This window comes from Channa argus, chromosome 10 (assembly GCF_033026475.1).
Source record: "Channa argus isolate prfri chromosome 10, Channa argus male v1.0, whole genome shotgun sequence".
Lineage (NCBI taxonomy): Eukaryota > Metazoa > Chordata > Actinopteri > Anabantiformes > Channidae > Channa > Channa argus.
In genome coordinates, this window is record NC_090206.1 from 7,032,480 (window position 1) to 7,051,587 (window position 19,108).

Here is a 19,108-nt window from a genome sequence, read left to right on the forward strand (position 1 = left end):
TCAGCGCTCGGCAGTGTATGTGTAGCAGGGATTACCTACGTGTCCCTCTCCTGCCTGCTAAAGGTGACTCCTCACATAGGGACGGCTGAGTCCACTCCACCTCTTATGAGAGTCCTCCGTTGCATCTGGCACGCAGCCAGATACCTCGTGCGAGTGGTGTGTGTGTGTGTGTGTGTGTGTGTGTGTGTGTGTGTGTGTGTGTGTGTGCGCGTGCGCATGTCACTATGGGAGCAGGGGCCCACCGTACTCGCGTACACTGTCTGGCCTGGAGTATTCGTGCAAACACAGCGTCTTCTAGTGGTCACCACAAATACTGCCACGTCTTAAAATGGCCACTGGTACTGGTGGACACTGCAGCACAGCGGCCCCCTCCTCACCTCCAGCAGAGGCCTGTCACACACACACACACACTTTTTCCTCTTACTCACACACTCCTGATCCCACTGCAGTCACCCCACTGGGGCTGTGTGTGCATTATCCCTGTCCACTTTTAATCGATAAACACATGGTCCTTCCACTCTGCTAAAAGGTGAAGTGATTAGGTGGAGTGCATTTGATCCTGTGTGTAAAAACAAACAATTGCAGAGTTTGGCCCCTGGCCCTGCAGCAAGAACTGCCTCCCACCATAGATAAGAGAGACTTCCAAAATCAGATCACTCAACAACTTTTATTCACAACATACAGAACAGTGAATCAAGTCTAAAACACCACAGCCAGCAGAAAACAAAGATGATAATCTAGTAAAATTACATTTATATGCAGTTTAACAATGTGCAGATTAAACGCAATGCTTACAGTAAATAGTGTTTAAACAGTTCGAGACTTGGGATTATCGTCGGAACAAGCAGCGTTTTGTGTCAACATTGTAACATAACATTCATATAGGTTGTGTGTTTAGACTCTGACGACTACATTTTACATAAGGCCTGAGCTGTTCAGATATGAAAAACACTGATCTGAGACAAATGGGCGTCAGTTCATCAAGTTTTAAGCAACTGCTCCAGATCTAGAGGAGTTGAGAAGGAAGGGGACTGTTGAGTGTTTGACTTATGTCAGGTCTAATGAGTCTTTTTGATCAATCTCTTGGGAGTACATGAAAATTCATACATGTGGTCATAATACCGTCATGGCAAACTGCACTGTTGTCAAATTTCCCTTCCTTATCAATTCCAAAATGACCTTTGATTTCAAAGCAATGTCAGTTAATGCAAAACAGTGTAATATGTCTAAAATCAAAACTCATTTTTTTAAGCACTTTTTCAGCTTTTATTTTGCGCAAAAAAAGGTAAAGTTTCCTACGGTAACCATCAGTGTGACACTTAAAGATGAAGAAGAACGATTGGACAAACTCTGGGCAGCAGCATGAGATAACATGAGAAGGCAAAGATCTGTGATTGGTAGCTTTAGGGATCTTTCTTTTTGATGATCAGTGGTCCCACGTTGTCTCCGGTTTCCTCATTGTGTTTGGTGTGAGCCCCGTCGCAGTAAGGGAACTGCAAGGAGATGTTAAACACCAAAAAAATAAATAAATGAGTGTCTTATCAAGGGTAAGCCATACGATTTGAAACAAAACTGTTTTAATTTGCTCAAATTTGTGGGAGAACTATGAACTTTACTGCTGTTCACATGCTGAACACCAAGAACTTTAATTTTCTTTATTCGGTGTGTATTTGGCAAACTGTGGATTCCTGCCCGTTTGCAGACTTGAAGTACCACTCAGGTCTATTTCAGTTTAAGGACTATCATTTTTAAATTGAAATCCCACTCAGTTTCATTCAGATGTGTACTGAAGCCAGAGGTCAGTAACAGTTTTCAGATTTTTCTCTGTTATGGTTTGAACGGTTCTGTGGAGGGAAACCCTTAATGCATGTTGCCTTATTGGCCACATGCCAGTCAAAGTTCAAAGACAGAGATCATCATGTGCAACCAACCAACAGCTCTGACATCACTGAGTGGGACTTGGCCAGAAGTGCAGCATAGTTAAATGTCTGACCTGACAAACTGCTTTAGGACATTAAACTGGAGAAAGAAAAGCACATTTTAACTTTTAATCAGATGATTTACTCGTTTAAAAAGTTAAGTAACACCAAGTACTTTATCGTGGCTCTGAACTAACTCCTGACCTTCTTTGACTTCCAGCAGCGGCAGTAGACAGCCTTCGAGCCAATGTCTTCCATGTCAAAGCTGTGGACTACTTTGGGACTGTCTTTGTGGATGCATGAGTTCACCTGGCCCTTTTTACAGCACCGCCTGTTCAGGTAATGGCTGACTAGGAAACCGCCAGCAGCTGCAATCACTGCCACCGGCACAGCCACAACCAAATGCTCTGTGGAGAAAGAGAGAAAGACAGACACGGTGAGCATACAAATACAGAAAGGAACACCTGTCTCGTCTCCTGGTAGAGACATGAAAGCTTATGTTTCTTGTTGTTCTATGAAATGTTGGCGAAGGTGGGGGAAAAAAAAAAAACTGACACTGACAACAAAAGCTGAATAAATATCATGGCAACACTGGGTTTTGCATTATTTCTTTGAACACTTTTTGCTGAGGCACGATTGGTAGAGGTTAATTAATTTTGTTGGTTGTGTGGCACATAGCTGATGTAAAAGCACATATCTTCTATTAGGTTGAGGTCAGGACTTTGGGAAGTTCATTCCAAAAATCTATTGTATCCATTCTACAAGCAGCATTGATGTGTTTGAAGTCATTGTCTTGAGTGAACACTCAAGTGTGTTCATGTATAAATCAGCTCCTAGTTTGATTATATGCTGAAGAACAACAAGTTAACTTCCTTTATTCTATCCACTCTGCAGTCGATCAGCTCCACTGGCAACATGAGTATATTACTGCCACCTTGCTAACAGCAGGTACAGTGTACTGGGGTAGAATGCTGGCCAAACAACACAATCTTTGTCTTGTCTGACCATAAAACCTGTCCTCCAGGTTATCCTTTGTCCATGTTGTTACCAAAAACCTTTACGTGAGATTCAAATGTGTCCATTTTAAAGTTTTTAATCTTGGCTGGAAGCTTTTATGTCCATTAAAATATAAAACTTCACACACTCCAGCAGCTTACAGCTCATGGCAGCCCTGTCCCATGATGCTTACTAGGTTGTTCTTGAGCATCTGAACCTATATCTTCTCAACTCAGTGAGACAGTTTAGGTCTGCTTCCAGACTCTGAGGTGGCTGCACCTCCCAATAACTTGCTTTTATGTCCAATTGTTTGTACAAAGTGATGATCTGAGAAAGACACCCTTCTTTCGCGGATCGGCACTGAGCTCTTTGTACTTAGTACAGTACATCAGCCAGTACATTGTGTGTTCGTCAAAGAGGAGCCACCAGCTGAAGTCATTCATTATCACTAACAGGGAGTTCAGAGGTCTTGGCAAATTAAAAGACACATTAGAAACTTGAACGCCCCCTAAATAATAATCTGAGTGGGTGAACATTTTTGGACTCCATTTATACAAAATTTAATGTGAGAAACCAAATGTTTGTGCACCAAATTCTTAGGGTATGTCATTTATTAAAAAGGTGTATCTATGTACAATTGTGCCTTGGCAAAAAAAAAAAAAAGTAAATAAAAAAAGAGACAAATTATTTCCATGATGAATCTATATGCTTTCATATAGATCACAACTGTACATGTTCATCATATGAACTGCTGTGTAGTTTAATTATATAGGAACAAACTGAATGGTATTGCCACTCCTCACTAGCTGAACAGTCAAAGTGTTCAATTATTTAAAATGTTTTTGTTTTTTTATTTGAAAGGGCAGGACTATACTTTCGGACTAAGGGAGGGTTTTTACAAGCAGAGCCTGTCAAACAGAAAATACAGGTAACTTGGTATTCATTTTTACCAAGCTATGGTTTATGAAACTAGCAGGAGGATTATCTAGTTCTGCTGCGCATCATATGGTGTAGAGTCCTGAGACAAGAGCAGTTTAGATTGAGTGATTAGCTGCTTGCTGGAGCATTAGATGCTATGATACATACAGCAAAACCTACTACAACTATATGGTGGGACCAAGAATGGTTTGAGCCGATGATCCGAAGCTATGAGTGACCTTGTAAAAGCTGGAAATACAACCTGTGGCTGTCTCTGGCTCGGCTAACTAGCCACTTATCTAAGTTAGCTAAATGGCTTCTAGCCAGCGACGTAAGAGTTGCGACATTGCAGCAACTAAGTAACCGATTTCAAAACCTAAATATATATTATCTACTCTTCCATTAGTATATTGCCTCTATTTGCTAAACTAAAAATAAATAGTCAAGCGTTGACTTACAAAGTCTCATTCTGTTTCCTAGACACAACTTCCCTGTTATGTTGGATAACGTCAGGTCGCAGACATTTCCGTTGAGCATTACATGAATGCAATGCTAACATTTGTAGCTTTAATACTTTACCTTTTGTTACTCTGAATCCCGTGGAGGACAGTGCGTGCGTTGGGGCTGACATGTTTTCTGTGCACGCTGTTTAATTTCTGCTCAGCGCTCAACTGCAAGGTCAACAGTGAATCTGCTCTGAACTCCGGTTGTTACAAAAACCGCTGCGTCACCCTGCACCAACCAATGAGGACGGAGCACGAAGGGCCAAAAAAATCGCTAAAGCAAGAGGTTTCACCACCAACTTCCAGCGTACTTCCGCATTCGCTTTAGTGTCGCGTGGGTTGTGTGTTTACTTGAAACAGAGCAACAAGAGCAATAGGGAACAAAAATTATTAACAATATTAATAATAAATAAAATTAAAGACGTATTTCCTATAACACTCGCAGAGCCTTAGTAACTTTAAAGCCTTATTGTTGCTTTCAAAACTGTATGCTTTCAAAATATCTTATGTAATTCCTGAAAACAATATTTCTGAGAACAATAAAGACATATTAAGACACAATAAAAACATTTGTCAATATATAATTTAGCAAATATAAAGATAAAAATTATCAGAAAACGATTGTAACTCTCCTCTTCCTTGTTATTAACGATTCAAAAAATCATTTAGAATTTAGATTTTAACGAAAGTAAGGACATCGGACAAAATTATAATTACAGGTCTAAAATAAATGTAGAATTTTCTCAGGACAGGAATTACAGAAAGAGCAGTTGGTGTCAATGTTCTTTTTAAACATTAGGGAAAGATACGTTTTGACTCGACAGTATGTATAAAGTAATTTATAAGAGATTTCTCTTATTTAACAGTTCAAATATATTTGTCCAGACTTTTTTTTCCAAGGCAAGATATGGGTAATACCATCAGAGTAAGACTTAACGTGAGGGATACTTTCAGCTACGAACACCGTTCTGTATTCACAACGTTCAGAGGCATCACAGCTTTTTAAATATCTTTTATAGGATTTTTAAACATCAATGACGTCACATAATCGCCTTTGATGCACTTTGGCTGCTTCTGGGCTTTAAAGATGTTCAAAGCAAAGGTGAAAAATGCTTTTGGTTTTGTTAAAATACCCGAACTAACTGACCGGTATTTGGTTTAGTATTACAGTCATAAAGACTCCCACAGGAAGAGAACAATCTTGATGTCTATGAGCTTTGGTGAGCCCCCTTTTCCTACTCATGCTTTAAGAAAGTGAATGTTATAATTAATAAAACAAACAGTTCATGATTAATTTTAATAACTTCTTCTTCTTTTCCTTTCGGCTGTTCCCTTTCAGGGGTCGCCACAGCGAATCATGTGCCTCCATCTAACTCTGTCCTCTGCATCCTCTTCACTCACACCAACTAACTTCATATCCTCTCTCACTATATCCATAAATCTATTAATTTGAATAAGTAATTTATTAGTAACTCACAATGCTCCTATCACCATAAACAGACATTCCTCGTACTTTAGTTACTTTGAGCTACATTACAAAGAGTGCTGTATATGAAGGCAACGTGTCCAAGAACAATATCAAATATTACGCTTCATATCCAAGAGACACGCATTATATACGACGTTGTGGTGGAAGATAACTGAAGACTTAAACTTACTGTACTTAAATACAGTTTTACCTGCACTACGTTGTAACCAAAACCTATTAAAAGGCTTATAAAATAGGGCGCTAATAAATCAAACTACCCAACAATAATATTAATAATTAAACCTGAATCAGTTAGTGGATCGGCAAAAAATGAAGTGGCTTTTATTATAACAGTTCATTATACAAATGCCAAACATTTCATACTTCCAGCTTTTGGAAACTAATGTAACACTTTACTTTTAGTTTAATATTAGTATAATATCAATTAGTGTAATCTCTGGTGGGCTGCGCCTTCATAAACTGTCATAACAAGTGTGTTAAGAGGCTTTGTGTGTGTGTTTGTCACAGTGGAAAAAGTTTCACCACAACCTGGACACAATTTACATGTTACCATAGAAGCCGATTTTCATCTTCCTGTCCCCGGAAATACGGAGGTTGAGGAGAGTGGTCGCATAAATAATTAGTTGAGCCACTTTGGGCGATATGATTAAATTCTCCTCTACACTTTTCCTGTAGTAACAGCACATCTTCATACATCCTACAGCAGCGTTTGCACTGAGAGTCATTTCAAGGTGATGAAACGTCAAGACACATATGAACACAAATATGAGCTCAAACCTCGTGTGAGGATAAAAAACACTTTTAGCCAAACTTCTGAGTGAACACAGAAGAATGCAGCTACTTTTCCTCCTCACCACGTAATTTCCCCTGGCTGCTCACCATTTCCCGGAATCAGCGCCTTTACGTGTTAAAATGATGTTCGTCTAATCTTTCGTGTCGAGAAAAATCTAATTATATAAAGTGTAATGGGAATAATTGCCGCTGTTGAATAAAGATTCTTCAATCATACACCCAGCTTGTGTTTACAGTAATGTGTGCAGGGCGACGATTACGAACATTTAATGCGAGATTAAGTCCATCACCTGAAGGGACAAAGGACACTTGTTTGAGAATGACAATGTAGTTGTTTTGGACAGAGGAGACAGATGGTTTGAGAGGGGAGTAAGTAAAGCCATTTACATGGAGAATCCTCTCAACAAAAGAGGCCTCAGGCACAACTGCCACTTCACACATCCACCAAGAGGGGCACACCTAACGACCCCATTCTTAGGGTCGTAATTATTACATCTTGATGCCTCCACCCTGTTCCCACCTCCCACCTTAACCATGTCTTCACTGACATAACAGGTGGTTATTTGCCATCATATTTAAAAAAATCCCTCCACAATCTACATTTTACTTCACTACTGTAAAATGCTTGTTACACCTCAATACATGACAATCTAATAGTGTATTAGTGACAGAATTTTTCTTTAATATTTGTGCTTGAATAAACTTAAGCAAATATGAGTTTCAGTTGTACCATTATATTTATAAAGTATATTTCCCAAACACATACAATACCAGCCCACTGCGACCCTGAACAGGGGAGCCACATAAGAAAATGGATAGAAATACAATATTTAAATGTGAACAATTTAAAAAGTACAAGTAAAATGTTCCTTAAAATCACATGGTTCCCCATTTTCTTTAGAGAATGTATTAGTACCAATGTAACTCTCAAATATCACTTTTACCACGTGTTAATGGAAGAAGCTATTGAACATCTCAACTATCTGTAGAACTAGATTATAAATACCTGGCTTTGGATGTTTCTTTCCTGCCTCTGAACATCCTTTTTAAAAGAGTCTGAGAATGAGTCAACACAAGAGTCGTGGGTTTTATTACACAGTTTAATCAACACACAAAGCTCAACGAGCCTCTCAGGTAATTCAATATACAGAGGTTTTGTGCAAGAAGAGTGGGTTCTCCTCGCACTCAGAGCCCAAGCTAGTTCCATTGCCATTTAAGATGTTAGCCTCTAATTTAACAATAGCAAAAAACAAAAAAGAAGAAAACAAAAGAAAAAAGCAACCTAAAGGGTTATGGGGGTGGGGAATAAAAACACAGGTTAAACTAAGAAAAATAAATTGCTTAAATACCTGGTCCAGAACCTCCACTTTGTGAATAAAGAAAATGTGGTGGTAGTGGTGGTGGTGGTGGTGGTGGTGGGGTCACGTGAGGGGGGGAGGGGGTGTTACAGTTGTGCGTGAAGTTGTGTTTTTATGTGTGTACAAAAGGGTCATTATGGGTAAGGAGGTTTGGTGTGGGGGGGGGGTTGGTAGCAGGGATAAATTAAAAGTCCTTTCACAGAATCAAACAGAAATCCAAAATAGGCCATGTGCATTTCCCCCCCAATTATACATAGCCTGCAATGATTTCTTTAAGTATTTATTGTATAAAATACAGAGTGCTCTTCAATTAATGTGTGAAAACTGCTTTCTTGAATTGTGACCTCTGAAAATGGGAATTATTAAAGGACAACAAAACAAGAAAGGGTGAAGTGTAAAAATCCCTCTATCTTATTGCCCCCCCTTAAAAAAAAACAAAAACAAAAGGGGGAAATGAAGGAAAAGAAGGTCCCCTCAAAGTTTAACAGATATTTAAAGGAATGGTTTTAGTGATTAACGTCCACGGAGGGAGGTTGGATGAGGATGCAGTTGTGAAGGAAAACTAGGTTTCCGACCTGCATGGTGACAAAATGTAATGCGTCACAGAAGTCAGAGGACAGGGTCAGAGGTCACTAAGGAGGGAGGAGCTGAAAAACAAGTTGGGGGGGGAAGGATGTTACCATAGCAAGTTAACAATATGTACACTGGAAGGTGGGCAGGTGGGCTGAGAGGCATGAGGGGAGAGAGAGAGAGAGAGAAAGAGACATTTGGGGGGGGGGGGGGGGGGGGGGGGGGTCAAGAGCGAGTTTTACAGGTACTCTGGTGAAGGGGAGGCGTGGCTCAAATAAAGCACTCCAATGGAAACCAACAGGATCTTGTTTTAAATTTTTCATTTGTTTGTATGTTTTTTTTTTGTTTGTTTTCTCTTTACATCTGAACTCCCCTAACCTTACGTTGTAGAGGTGGTTGGCCATGATTCTACCCCAACACTACATTGCATACTTTTGTGTCCATTCCCGAGCTATTTTGTTGTACCTGTGAACAAGCAGAAAGAGAAATAAAAGAAGGACTTGTTAGTTTTTGGCCTGGTAAAGAGCAAAATAATAGGATTTTTGTAACATTTTCCACAAAGAAAACAAAAAAACAAAAACAAAATTAGCAAAGCTGTAAAATGGTCACCATTCTGCAATGTAATGTTACATTGGTTATTTTTTTGTTTCCAGTTTTCACTGCAGCAGTTTCTAGTGCTGATAAATTGTATTTTTATCATTACAATTTAAAAAGTACAATAAAACGCTTTCAAAGAAATGTCTAAATTGTGATATGACAAAATTCCACTTTTAATGACTACTGCAGTTATTGAACCGCCTGAACAGAATCTCTAATCAGAGGACACAATTGTAAATCTGGTTTTGTCTCAAGCAAACCTGACACAGCTTTTCAAAGGCTTCTTTGGTTGCACAAGGTATGTTTGAGATTGAACTCCTCCAATACCTGAAATGGATAGGGCTTTGCTCAGGGTCATGCTTGACTGCATGTTAAAAATGTGGGTAAGTGAAAAGAATTTCATAGATGTTCCTAAAGGAACCATTGGAAGCGCAGTTCACAAGTTCAAAGTTAACGTACGAGGGGCTACACTATCTGGACCTGACAAAAAAAAAAAAAGAAAAAGGGAAGCTACCAAGGGATGCAACTAGATTGAAGAGGCACGTGGAGAAAAACCTTCGAGTGACTGCAAAAGACCTGCAGCAAGACTTGGTGGCAACAGGCACTGAGGTTTCAGTTTGCACAGTAAGGCACATATACTAAACACTGAAGGTTTCCAAGCCAGAACTCAAACAGAGTATTCTACTACTAGAGACCCAAAGCATAAGAAAAGCCAGGCTATAGATCAGAGGTATGTCAGAATGACGAAGAATGAAAACAAACACCCTGTCTACAGTGAAACCTGCAGGTTCTGAGGGCTCTGGGGCTGCTTTGCTTACTTTGGCGCTGTAAACCTGCAGTGTCTGGCAAGATGGATTCATTCAAGTTTCAGGAGCTCCTAGGAGAAAATGTGAGGCCATCTGTGAAGAAGCTGAAGCCTGAGCATCATTTCCAACAGGACCACGATCTCAACCATACATCGAAGTCGTCCAAGGCTTGGTTGCACAAACAGGTACTAGATGATTTAAGAGTGAGTCACATTCACCTGACTTCTTGAACTCCATATAAAATCTCTGGTGGGATTTGAAAAAGGTGGTTGCAACAAAGATAACCAAGAATATAAAATTGAGGCTGTTGCCCACAAGTGGAAAAAAGGAGCAGCTGTGTTATTGTTATCAAGTATATACACGTTACACATACATGTAAAAATGAAATGAGTCTCCCTGAGGGGAGCAGTGGGAGCTAGACACTGGGTGTCTTGATCAATGACACACCTGGAATGTAGGCTGGGATTTGTTCTTTCCACATCCCAGCCTGATGTTCTCAAAGTCACCAGGCCACGGAAGATAAAGCAGGACATACTCTCTGTGGGAATGGAACCCCGGTCCTCTGCACGACCGGCAGAGATAATATCCACTATAGTAACAAGGAGTCGCAGAGCTGGGCTTAGATTCCTTCGAAATGCTGCCGAAAGCAGGCATGCATCAAGTTTAGAGCATCTTCAGAACTGAGGAGTAGTTGAATCATGTTGAGAGGAAGCAGCAGGGTGGTGGAGTGGATAGCGCTGCCGCCTCACAGCTAAAAGGTTGGGGGTCCGCATCCCTGGCTGACTGAATGAATGAATAAGTGTCCTCCAACGGTCTCCCCCAAATTGCCTGTTGTAAATGCAAGTATGAGTGTACCCTGCCTTCCACCCTGTGACAGCTGGGACAGGCTTTAGCCCCCCAGCAATTCATAACAGGATAAGCAGTAAGAGGTAATGGATGGATCATTTTAAGACTGCAGTTGTATTAAAGTCGCATTTTGTATTCACTTTGGAAGTTTGTGAATTTTGCCAGTGCATCTAATTTGTTAATGGGGGTTGAATTATTTTGACCACAACAATCTTTCTTTCTTTTTAAACATCAGCAGCAGATCAATGTCAGCACCTTTAAAAAACAAATGTATTACAGCTATCTGGAATTATTTTGGGTCTCTGTTAGCAGTGTACCTATAAAAACAGAGACATTGGGGCTGTTAGAGTAGTAGACACACTTTAATATTTCATTATTATAGGAAGTTATAGCATCATCTCAATATTGAACAATGTTATCCCACATGACAGATTTTCCTCAAATCGTGCAGGTCTGGTAGCTTCCAGGAAATACTCTGCTGGACAATCAGTAGCTTAACTGGTAGCACTGTGCTGTTCCTAAACAGATATGGGCAAAAACAAAATAGCAGCCAGTCCCACTCTGACTCTTTATAAAGCTTGCAAGTGTGCAATACTGAATTTAGAGAAGTTGTCTTAATATCTAATACTAATTAGAATTTCACCAATATCTGTTCATGTCATAGGACAAAAAAAATTATACATTTAAAAGTTACTCTTTAACAGTGTGTATGTATACACACTGTAAATACAGGACACCATGAGTTGTCTGACAATTAGGTTTCTGTAGTGATGTAAACAGTGGTGTGTGCATCCTGGCAACTTGCTTTTTAATACTGCATGGAAAACACCAGCTGAGTGCTTTGATTTGAGGCATTTTCCTTTTTTAAGCCTTTGCAAAGCCGCACTATGGCTTTAGGGCTGTGTGTTTTTTAAGCATGTTACATGCCAACATTTTAAATATGTCATTAGGGTTACGCAAGGTAGAGTACTGATGTGAAATGCTAATTTCTAAACGAGATGTCACAATGTGGAAATAATGAAGTATCATTATAATAAATGTCGGACATAACGAAAAATGTTTTTGACATTGTAAGATTCTCTTAAAGCCTCTTCTAAATTGAGCAATTAGTTATTAGTATATTTGAAAAAATATTTAATAATAACTTTAAAAGCCACTTCACATGACTTAGGCTTCACGTTCGGAACTATAGCAGAACTAAGATTTTAAAACTACTAATAATCTGTAGCTATTCAACAGCTACTTTCCAAACCTGGCTTTGCACAGCTTCACGCACTTTGTCTCAAGGTTCTGAAACAAATCCAATACATTCAAGCGATGCACAAAACAAGAAGCTTACTTTTCCCTGTCAGTCTTGTAGATGCGGGCAATCTCAGGTACTAATGGGTCATCCGGGTTTGGGTCACACAGCAGAGAGCAGATGGACAGGAGGACTGGAACAGACAAGGCACAGGTCAAAAGTTATCAATCAGCACGCAATACAAAGTTAGATAAAAAAGCCATTCATGAGGAGCAATATTATTATACATATAAACATGTCTAGTAGTAAGCTTTTACCAAATTTAAAAAAACTGAAGCAAAGGGCTGACTTTTACAGAGTGCACCAGTTCAATACATCATGAAGAGGTAGCATTTTATTTAAAAGGGAAACCAACACGTTTTCCTTGTTCCTTCCATTCCTGACATGCTGTTGAAAAACGCAGCAGTATCTGTCATTTATCTGTCGCTATAGGTGCCGCTGTGCACGTCGGAGTCTGAAGGCTGCTCAAAGACAGCCTACCTTTGGAGATGGTGAGAGCCGGAGACCACTGTGATCGCAGGATGTCAAGACAAATGCTGCCGTTGCTGTTGATATTTGGGTGGTAGATTCTTGTGGTAAATGCAACCTGAAGACAGACAGAAAAATGTGGGGGGGTGGGGGGGTGGGGGGTAAGATTAGAGGAACAGGAAATGGGATGATGTAAAGCTGTAGCATGTTTTTGTAGGCAATCCGCATGTGCCTCGGTGTTATTCTGTTTAATTTTCTCCGTTTGTGTCTGTGTCTCGCTTACCTTTGGCGGTTTGAAGGGGTAGTCTGTGGGGAAGTGTATGGTCAAGAAGAAAACCCCGCTCTGGTAAGGACTGTCATTCTAATATGAGATAGGAGAAACCCATTCATCTCATTCGTGTCTACATTACAGAGACAAATGCATGCATATAAAAAATAAAAAAAAAAAAAGGTCAATTTTATTAAATTGTTGATTTCCTTTAAGTTGAATTTTCTTGACGAATAAAAAGTAACAGAAAACCTACATATGTGCTCATAAATTTTCTCAGCAAAAACAAATCAGTACGATTAAAGCTGAAGCCGACTGAATACTTACAGGTCCCATTATTGTGGCTTGCCAGTGAAACACTGAAAGAAAAAGACAGAAAATGGTTAAGACACAGAAAAACGTAAGCCAGACAAATATTATGGGGAAAAGAAAAGAAAAGGCCACATAAAGTCTGCATGTTTATTTATACAGATGAGCAACAAGGTCTTAAATGAAAGTGCAACTTAAGATAAAAACTATAATAAAGACAGCTTCGAGAACATAAACCAGAAGAATTTGGATTTCTTAGCATTTTCAAAACGTGTCTACATTGAAGCATCCTGTTTAGGACTGATTACATAGGTCACACTGAAGACTCAACCACAGAAATTGTTTTACAAGAAACATTGTGTTTACGGCGGAGTGGCTTGTTTGATGACAGGAAGTGACAGCAACAGTGGTGGTACTGAGTTTTCCCATGATGCTGTTATATTGTCAAAAGGTGCCAATCAGGTTAGAGGCAGCTGTGGAGCAGTGTTAATTTACTTTACACACGTTAAAATTCGTTTTTTGGCAATGTTATGTTTTGCTTAAGAAAATAATTAGAAAAAAATATATTATAAAAATCACTTTGTACACAGTGAAGAATTTATGAATGGGTTACTAGACCAAAGAAAAAGGAGAAATTACCTAAATTAAATAACAGCTCTAGCCCAGATCCAGATTTTTATATGTTTAACCTTTTCATAAAGGCAGGCACCAAATAAACACACAGCAAGAATTATGAATTTTCTCTAATGTTTAACAAATTTCTTGCTTACTTCAACTTGAGTCACCCTGATGACCCATAAATATGTATGAACCTCAAATCGGATAACAGTGTGAGTGGAAACCAGATGTCACAGTCGTGATAAGCACCAAGTCGACCCTTCACTGACAATTGCAGCATTACTGATCATCAGTAAGGTAAGTTTATCATCCTTTATAAATTACCAGTATGCAAACAAAGCTGATTTTTTTTAAACAGTACGTATACATGTTTTTGTGCACCGCATTATGATGAAGAGCTACTTAAAGTCACTGTATTGACTTATAGACTAAATGCTAGTTAATAAAAGTTAAAGAAACTGGTCTTTGCTATGACACAACACATTGAGTAAAAGGTTCTTTCAGTGGCTAGATTCAATTAGATCAACTGATCAATTCAACACTACCAATTACAAAGAGCTTTGATTTGAAATAACAGGAATTCTAATGATATGTGTTACAAAAAAAAAACAACTCACCAATGTTTTAGTAATATTGGGATAAGATTAACTCATCAACAATTACTGTGCACAAACAATTGCAACAAAACTAGGCAACACTGTGTATGATTCACATGACAGTTCCCGTACATATAACTCCATTTCAAAATTTTTTGAATGCATCAATTCCATCCATTTCACCACAGTTGAGGAAGTGAATATATCAAGTCTAACACATTTGTGCCTTTGATACTATTTTGCCAATTCTTCAGATAGAGAAAACCTGGTTCTCAGTGCAGACAGGGAACACAGTCAATGAAAGGGTTGATATTTAGGTTACTTAAAGTGAAGAGTTTATAATTATTTAAAGAAAATACCAGTAAATATCAGCATAAGCATAAGCTCATTTGTGCTTAGTGCTTGGAGCTGAAGCAGCACAACAGCCTTACAAATATCTGCTAATGTAAATTTGAAATCTATCTAGCTATTAAACAACAGAATACCTAATAAACAAGTACATTTAGGCTCAGCAAACTCTACTGCTGATATGTAAATGGCTAATTATTGGTTTAACTAAAGAAAATAAATGAAAACGATTAAAAAATAAAATTACCTCCGCTAAACAGAAATCGGTGCTTTACTTTATTAATAAAATGTACAAGTCTTGCTGCATGTTTATGCTTAGCCTAAGGGCTTTTGAAGTCCTGTTAAGAATAACTATGCTGACATCTACAACAAAACTCTTGGAGCTTGACACAGCACCACTGATTATGTCCTTGGTGTACAGTATCGAAAAAAACGAGACATGGGAAAGGTAAAATTGGCAGAATTTAAAATATAATAAAATGCAATCAACGTCAACACCAGAATATGTGGCCGTCGCCTCTCTGACAAGAGTCCCAACAAAACTCATCACAAGTGTCTCAAAGGTTATAGGCTAGTGTAATAAACTGCGTTAAGGCTATTTATGTGATATTGTGTCAATCCCAAAACACAACTAGTGTGGCAAATTTACAACATCACTAAAAACAATTTCCAAAAACCCACTGTTACTCAATCATACTAAAACAATAAAAAAATATTCATTTTTGCCCCATTAATTAATTACTTGCTATAAGGCTGCTTAAGGCTAGAGTGCCCAACATTATTTACATATTTTTCACAGAAACACTTATCCTAATGTGGAGAAGTGCAGTGGAAGTCTTCCATGACCCAGAAACACAGAAGAGTGAGTAGAATGGTTAAGAGACATTTGCTTCTGAATGCATTTTGAGCGAGGCTTGCTCTACTGACCAATTAGAGAAGTGCAATGATTAGCGCTGAATGATACAATTTGTAGCATTCTTGTTTATTGTGGTTTGATACCTATAGTGACGTGATGGGCTGTACAGAGTATAGAGAAGTGTAAAGAGAAAAGTAAAGCTATATTAAAGGACAGCTGAGTCGAGTGAAGAAGACGGATTCAGGCTCTCACATAAGCGCTAGCTTCTGTTGCACATTGTTTATCCAAAATGATTTTGCTGCACAACAGACAACTAGTTTTTAAAAATGCATTTATAACATGTAAACTTTAAATGTTAGGAGGAAGAATTCACTCATTACCTACTGATCGAGTAGAACAAAGACAAAAAAAAAAAAGCCAGGTCAGTTAGCTGGAAACATGGGAAGGTTTTGAGAATCTAAACAGAGTGATTTATTTGTGGAGATTGACAAAGATGCGTAATAGCTAGAGAAATAATAGAACAACAAAACTATTTGAAGCACTGACAAATTATGTCATTACCTTATATAAAAATGTATTTCTATAATGTGGTAATAGAAGTTGTTAACTAATGAGTTACAATTGAGTGTTAAAACTTTCCATCATTGTTTTTAATCACAACACATGGAAATTATGTATTTGATTCAGTTTTATTAATTGTGATAAAAGTTTTAAATGCTATTTTACATTTGTTTCAATCGCTAAAGAATAAAAAACTAACTCCAAAATGAATGAAAAAGAAATGTATTAATCAGTGAATATAATATTAGTTAACAGAGAATTTAAACATGCCCTCAAAACAAAAGCAAAACTAAAATTCTAGGCAGATATCCAGGTATTTCCTGGAAAACTTGCTTGCTAGTAAAATTCTCTGTCCTCTTCACTTTCACTGATTTATTTTTCTTGATCTGAAGACAGTTCATATTTAGTTTTCAACTTCAGGGTTAAATCTACATAGTCCTAAAAAAAAAAAACAATAATAAACGCCATTCCTTCAGTGTCATTAAGGAGTATTTTGACCTACAAATATTTATAATATCAAGAATATCTAATACAGTAATTTTGTTTTTTCCTATAATTTAATTTTGAGCCAATGGTACCAGGACAGCATTTGTTTAGAGGTGAACTTACTGTCATCTCCTACTGGTCCTGCAGAACACTGGGCTGGTGGGTCCCGTGCCAAGTCGTTCAACTCCTGAGACAAATCACAAATTGCTTCATTAGGGTATTACAAATACTTCAAAAAATAATACCTTAGACTTTAACCAATACTGTTTTTAAAATGCCACTTTACGGGCCCAGCACGAGTCATCACTGTTTGTAAATATGTTACGTCTAGACAAGGTAAGTACCACTGCAACTGCTTCCAAGAATCAAAGCGATAATATTCGAAAAACATTTCCTTCTGACACACTACTGTAGCACCATGAGCTCTGATTATTGGAGTGACTATTATGTAATAGGATTTCTCCAGGTACAACGAGTATCGTTAGCGCACGAGAGCCAAAGAGAGACCACGATACGACGGCACATGTTTACTATAACCAAAACAAGCTGGTAATTGCTTGCAGGCTAGTTGTGGGTATCCCTGTGAAACATTGTGCTGCAAATGTTAGCTTAGCGCAATGCTAGCTGCTCAGGTTCGACAACCGTACAGGATGTCGAGTGAGAGACATGTTATGGTGGCTGATCACATACGTTATAAGGGGATCTAACGTAACTGCCAACAATAAGAAAATGCACGTTTAGCTAGCTCGATCACACAAATCATAAGTTATAATAGCGACCTGCCGCTCGGCTGCTGTCAGCAACATGACATCAAAGGCGAACAACGCGTGGGGCCTGTTTGAACCACAACGGCAAACTGCTAATATTATCATTCAACGTTCCCTATTCACTGCTAGTTTGTCGTATTCAAACAAAAACAAAAGTCAACTACAAACAATTACACGTCTATTCAGTCACGACCACCTAAGATACATACAAGTCCTGCATTACGAAACCAGTAAAATATGAAATTCGGAATAGACACGGTACGACAACGTTAGCTTATGTTATATCCAGCATTATCTCTGGGCTCTTACATTACAATTAAAACCATACATACTATTTTTATTTTTACAAAGTTAACAACAAAGAAGACATAAATAGCAAAACATTAAAGGTAATCGCTAGTGAACTCTTAAGTGAAGCTAGGTTAACGTTAACGCTAGCGGGATAACTTGTCTGTCAAATCAAGGAGCGAGTTAAGCAATCTTAAGACAGAGTAATAAATAATAGTACTATCTAGTACTGTAGGGGCCTGCTAAGAACAGGATGTATAGTATAAAAGATGTAGAAATGTAAACTATCGTTGCTTTGCTGTGAAGATATCATGCTAGCCTTAAAATAGTTGGCTAGCTCGATCTGGAATCCCTTTTAGCTTCAGCGAGTTAGCCAACCACCAGGGCAGATGATTTTAGCCCGAAACAGCTAAAACACCACTTGTATTATTACCTACTAGCTGTCACAATTGACTTAAACATTTAATTTGACCTAGTGTTACATACATTGATAGCTAGTGACATAACCAAGAGCAGCTAATCTCACGGTTACTTGTAAGTCTACGTTGAGTTGGCCCGTTTGTAGCAGCACTGGGGGAAACACAGAAAAGCGGCGCATTGCTGCTCTCACTGTCGTCACTCGCTATTCAGAGACCGTTAGCTGGCAATTAAACCTAGCCGGAGTTACTGAGTCCAATAATTCATTATTCAATGTACATTTAACGCGCCGTACAAGCATAAAAAATAGGCAACCTTGGGACTAAATCCCTAGCGAAACTGCGAGATCCCGGGCCTCGTCGTTCACTTCCTTACCTTGTGAATTCTTTTCAGAGCCATTGTTGTGCTAGCGCTTCTGTCAGGGAAAACGTGCGATTAAAATGGCGATTGAAATCACTATCCGTAGGTAATATTAGAGCGTAGATTTCATAGAACACCGTCACTGTACACTCAATTTATAGATCTTCAAAACAAGGAACCACCGAAAGAATTTCTAGGCGAAACTGAAAGATAGAAGGGGTAGAACCGCGGTCCTTCCTCCTACTGCAGCGGCTACCAAATCACTGCGGCCTGTGCTGCTCTCCCAGCAGCAACAACGACCACACTTCCGAACTCTTCGCAATAAAAGCTTTTACCCTGGTTCATCTAAATAACGTGATTAATCTGAAAAGGCTAATACGATTCATCTAAACAGACCGCTGTAAGTTTACACAAAAGTGCACAAAGTATATGACAAATAAATCCATATGGACGGATATTGCACGCTCTCCAAATTACTTGCACGGTTCCTTAATACGTGATGTGCAATAATAAAAACAGAACATTTAAATGCTGCATTGACACATTATGATGTTCTCTCCTATGTGATTGATGTCTAATGTTCTGTTCACTGACAGAAAGTTTGTTTTGTGTTACTTAATTCTTTGCTCTATAAAATCCGAGAAATATTAAAACATGCTGAGTATTTCAAAA

The 19,108-nt window shown here is 38.6% G+C and overlaps 2 protein-coding genes across 3 annotated transcripts; both read right to left on the minus strand.

The window, feature by feature from the left end:
* Window positions 1-648: 648 nt before the first annotated feature.
* zgc:110843 (uncharacterized protein LOC541492 homolog) lies at window positions 649-4,573 on the minus strand. Its single transcript, XM_067519283.1, has 3 exons — window positions 4,413-4,573; window positions 2,124-2,326; window positions 649-1,493 (listed from the first exon to the last, which is right to left on the minus strand). Exons 1-3 carry the CDS (start codon window positions 4,462-4,464, stop codon window positions 1,404-1,406), a joined length of 345 nt encoding a protein of 114 aa, XP_067375384.1. The 5' UTR covers window positions 4,465-4,573; the 3' UTR covers window positions 649-1,403.
* A 3,130-nt stretch (window positions 4,574-7,703) lies between these two features.
* Window positions 7,704-18,722, minus strand: ube2d2 (ubiquitin-conjugating enzyme E2D 2 (UBC4/5 homolog, yeast)). 2 transcript variants are annotated; one of them, XM_067518771.1, is made up of 7 exons: window positions 18,452-18,712; window positions 16,728-16,791; window positions 13,158-13,189; window positions 12,846-12,923; window positions 12,575-12,680; window positions 12,134-12,227; window positions 7,704-9,010 (listed from the first exon to the last, which is right to left on the minus strand). In XM_067518771.1, exons 1-7 carry the CDS (start codon window positions 18,473-18,475, stop codon window positions 8,965-8,967), a joined length of 444 nt encoding a protein of 147 aa, XP_067374872.1. In that variant the 5' UTR covers window positions 18,476-18,712; the 3' UTR covers window positions 7,704-8,964. The 2 variants fall into 2 exon arrangements, with proteins under 2 accessions (XP_067374872.1, XP_067374871.1); XM_067518770.1 differs by having other exon boundaries at window positions 12,575-12,923; window positions 18,452-18,722.
* Window positions 18,723-19,108: the final 386 nt, after the last annotated feature.

What these genes read in the sequence shown, in the direction of transcription:
- zgc:110843 (XM_067519283.1), bottom strand. Translation starts at nt 4,464, where the DNA reads ATGTCAGCCCCAACGCACGCACTGTCCTCCACGGGATTCAGAGTAACA. An exon ending in GGGATTCAGAGTAACAAAAG is followed by an intron (nt 2,327 to 4,412) that starts GTAAAGTATTAA and finishes CTTTCTCCACAG; the next exon opens with AGCATTTGGTTGTGGCTGTG. An exon ending in GCTGCTGGAAGTCAAAGAAG is followed by an intron (nt 1,494 to 2,123) that starts GTCAGGAGTTAG and finishes ATCTCCTTGCAG; the next exon opens with TTCCCTTACTGCGACGGGGC.
- ube2d2 (XM_067518770.1), bottom strand. Translation starts at nt 18,475, where the DNA reads ATGGCTCTGAAAAGAATTCACAAG. An exon ending in AAGCCACAATAATGGGACCT is followed by an intron (nt 12,924 to 13,157) that starts GTAAGTATTCAG and finishes ATCTCATATTAG; the next exon opens with AATGACAGTCCTTACCAGAG. An exon ending in TACAAGACTGACAGGGAAAA is followed by an intron (nt 9,011 to 12,133) that starts GTAAGCTTCTTG and finishes GCTTGTTCACAG; the next exon opens with GTACAACAAAATAGCTCGGG.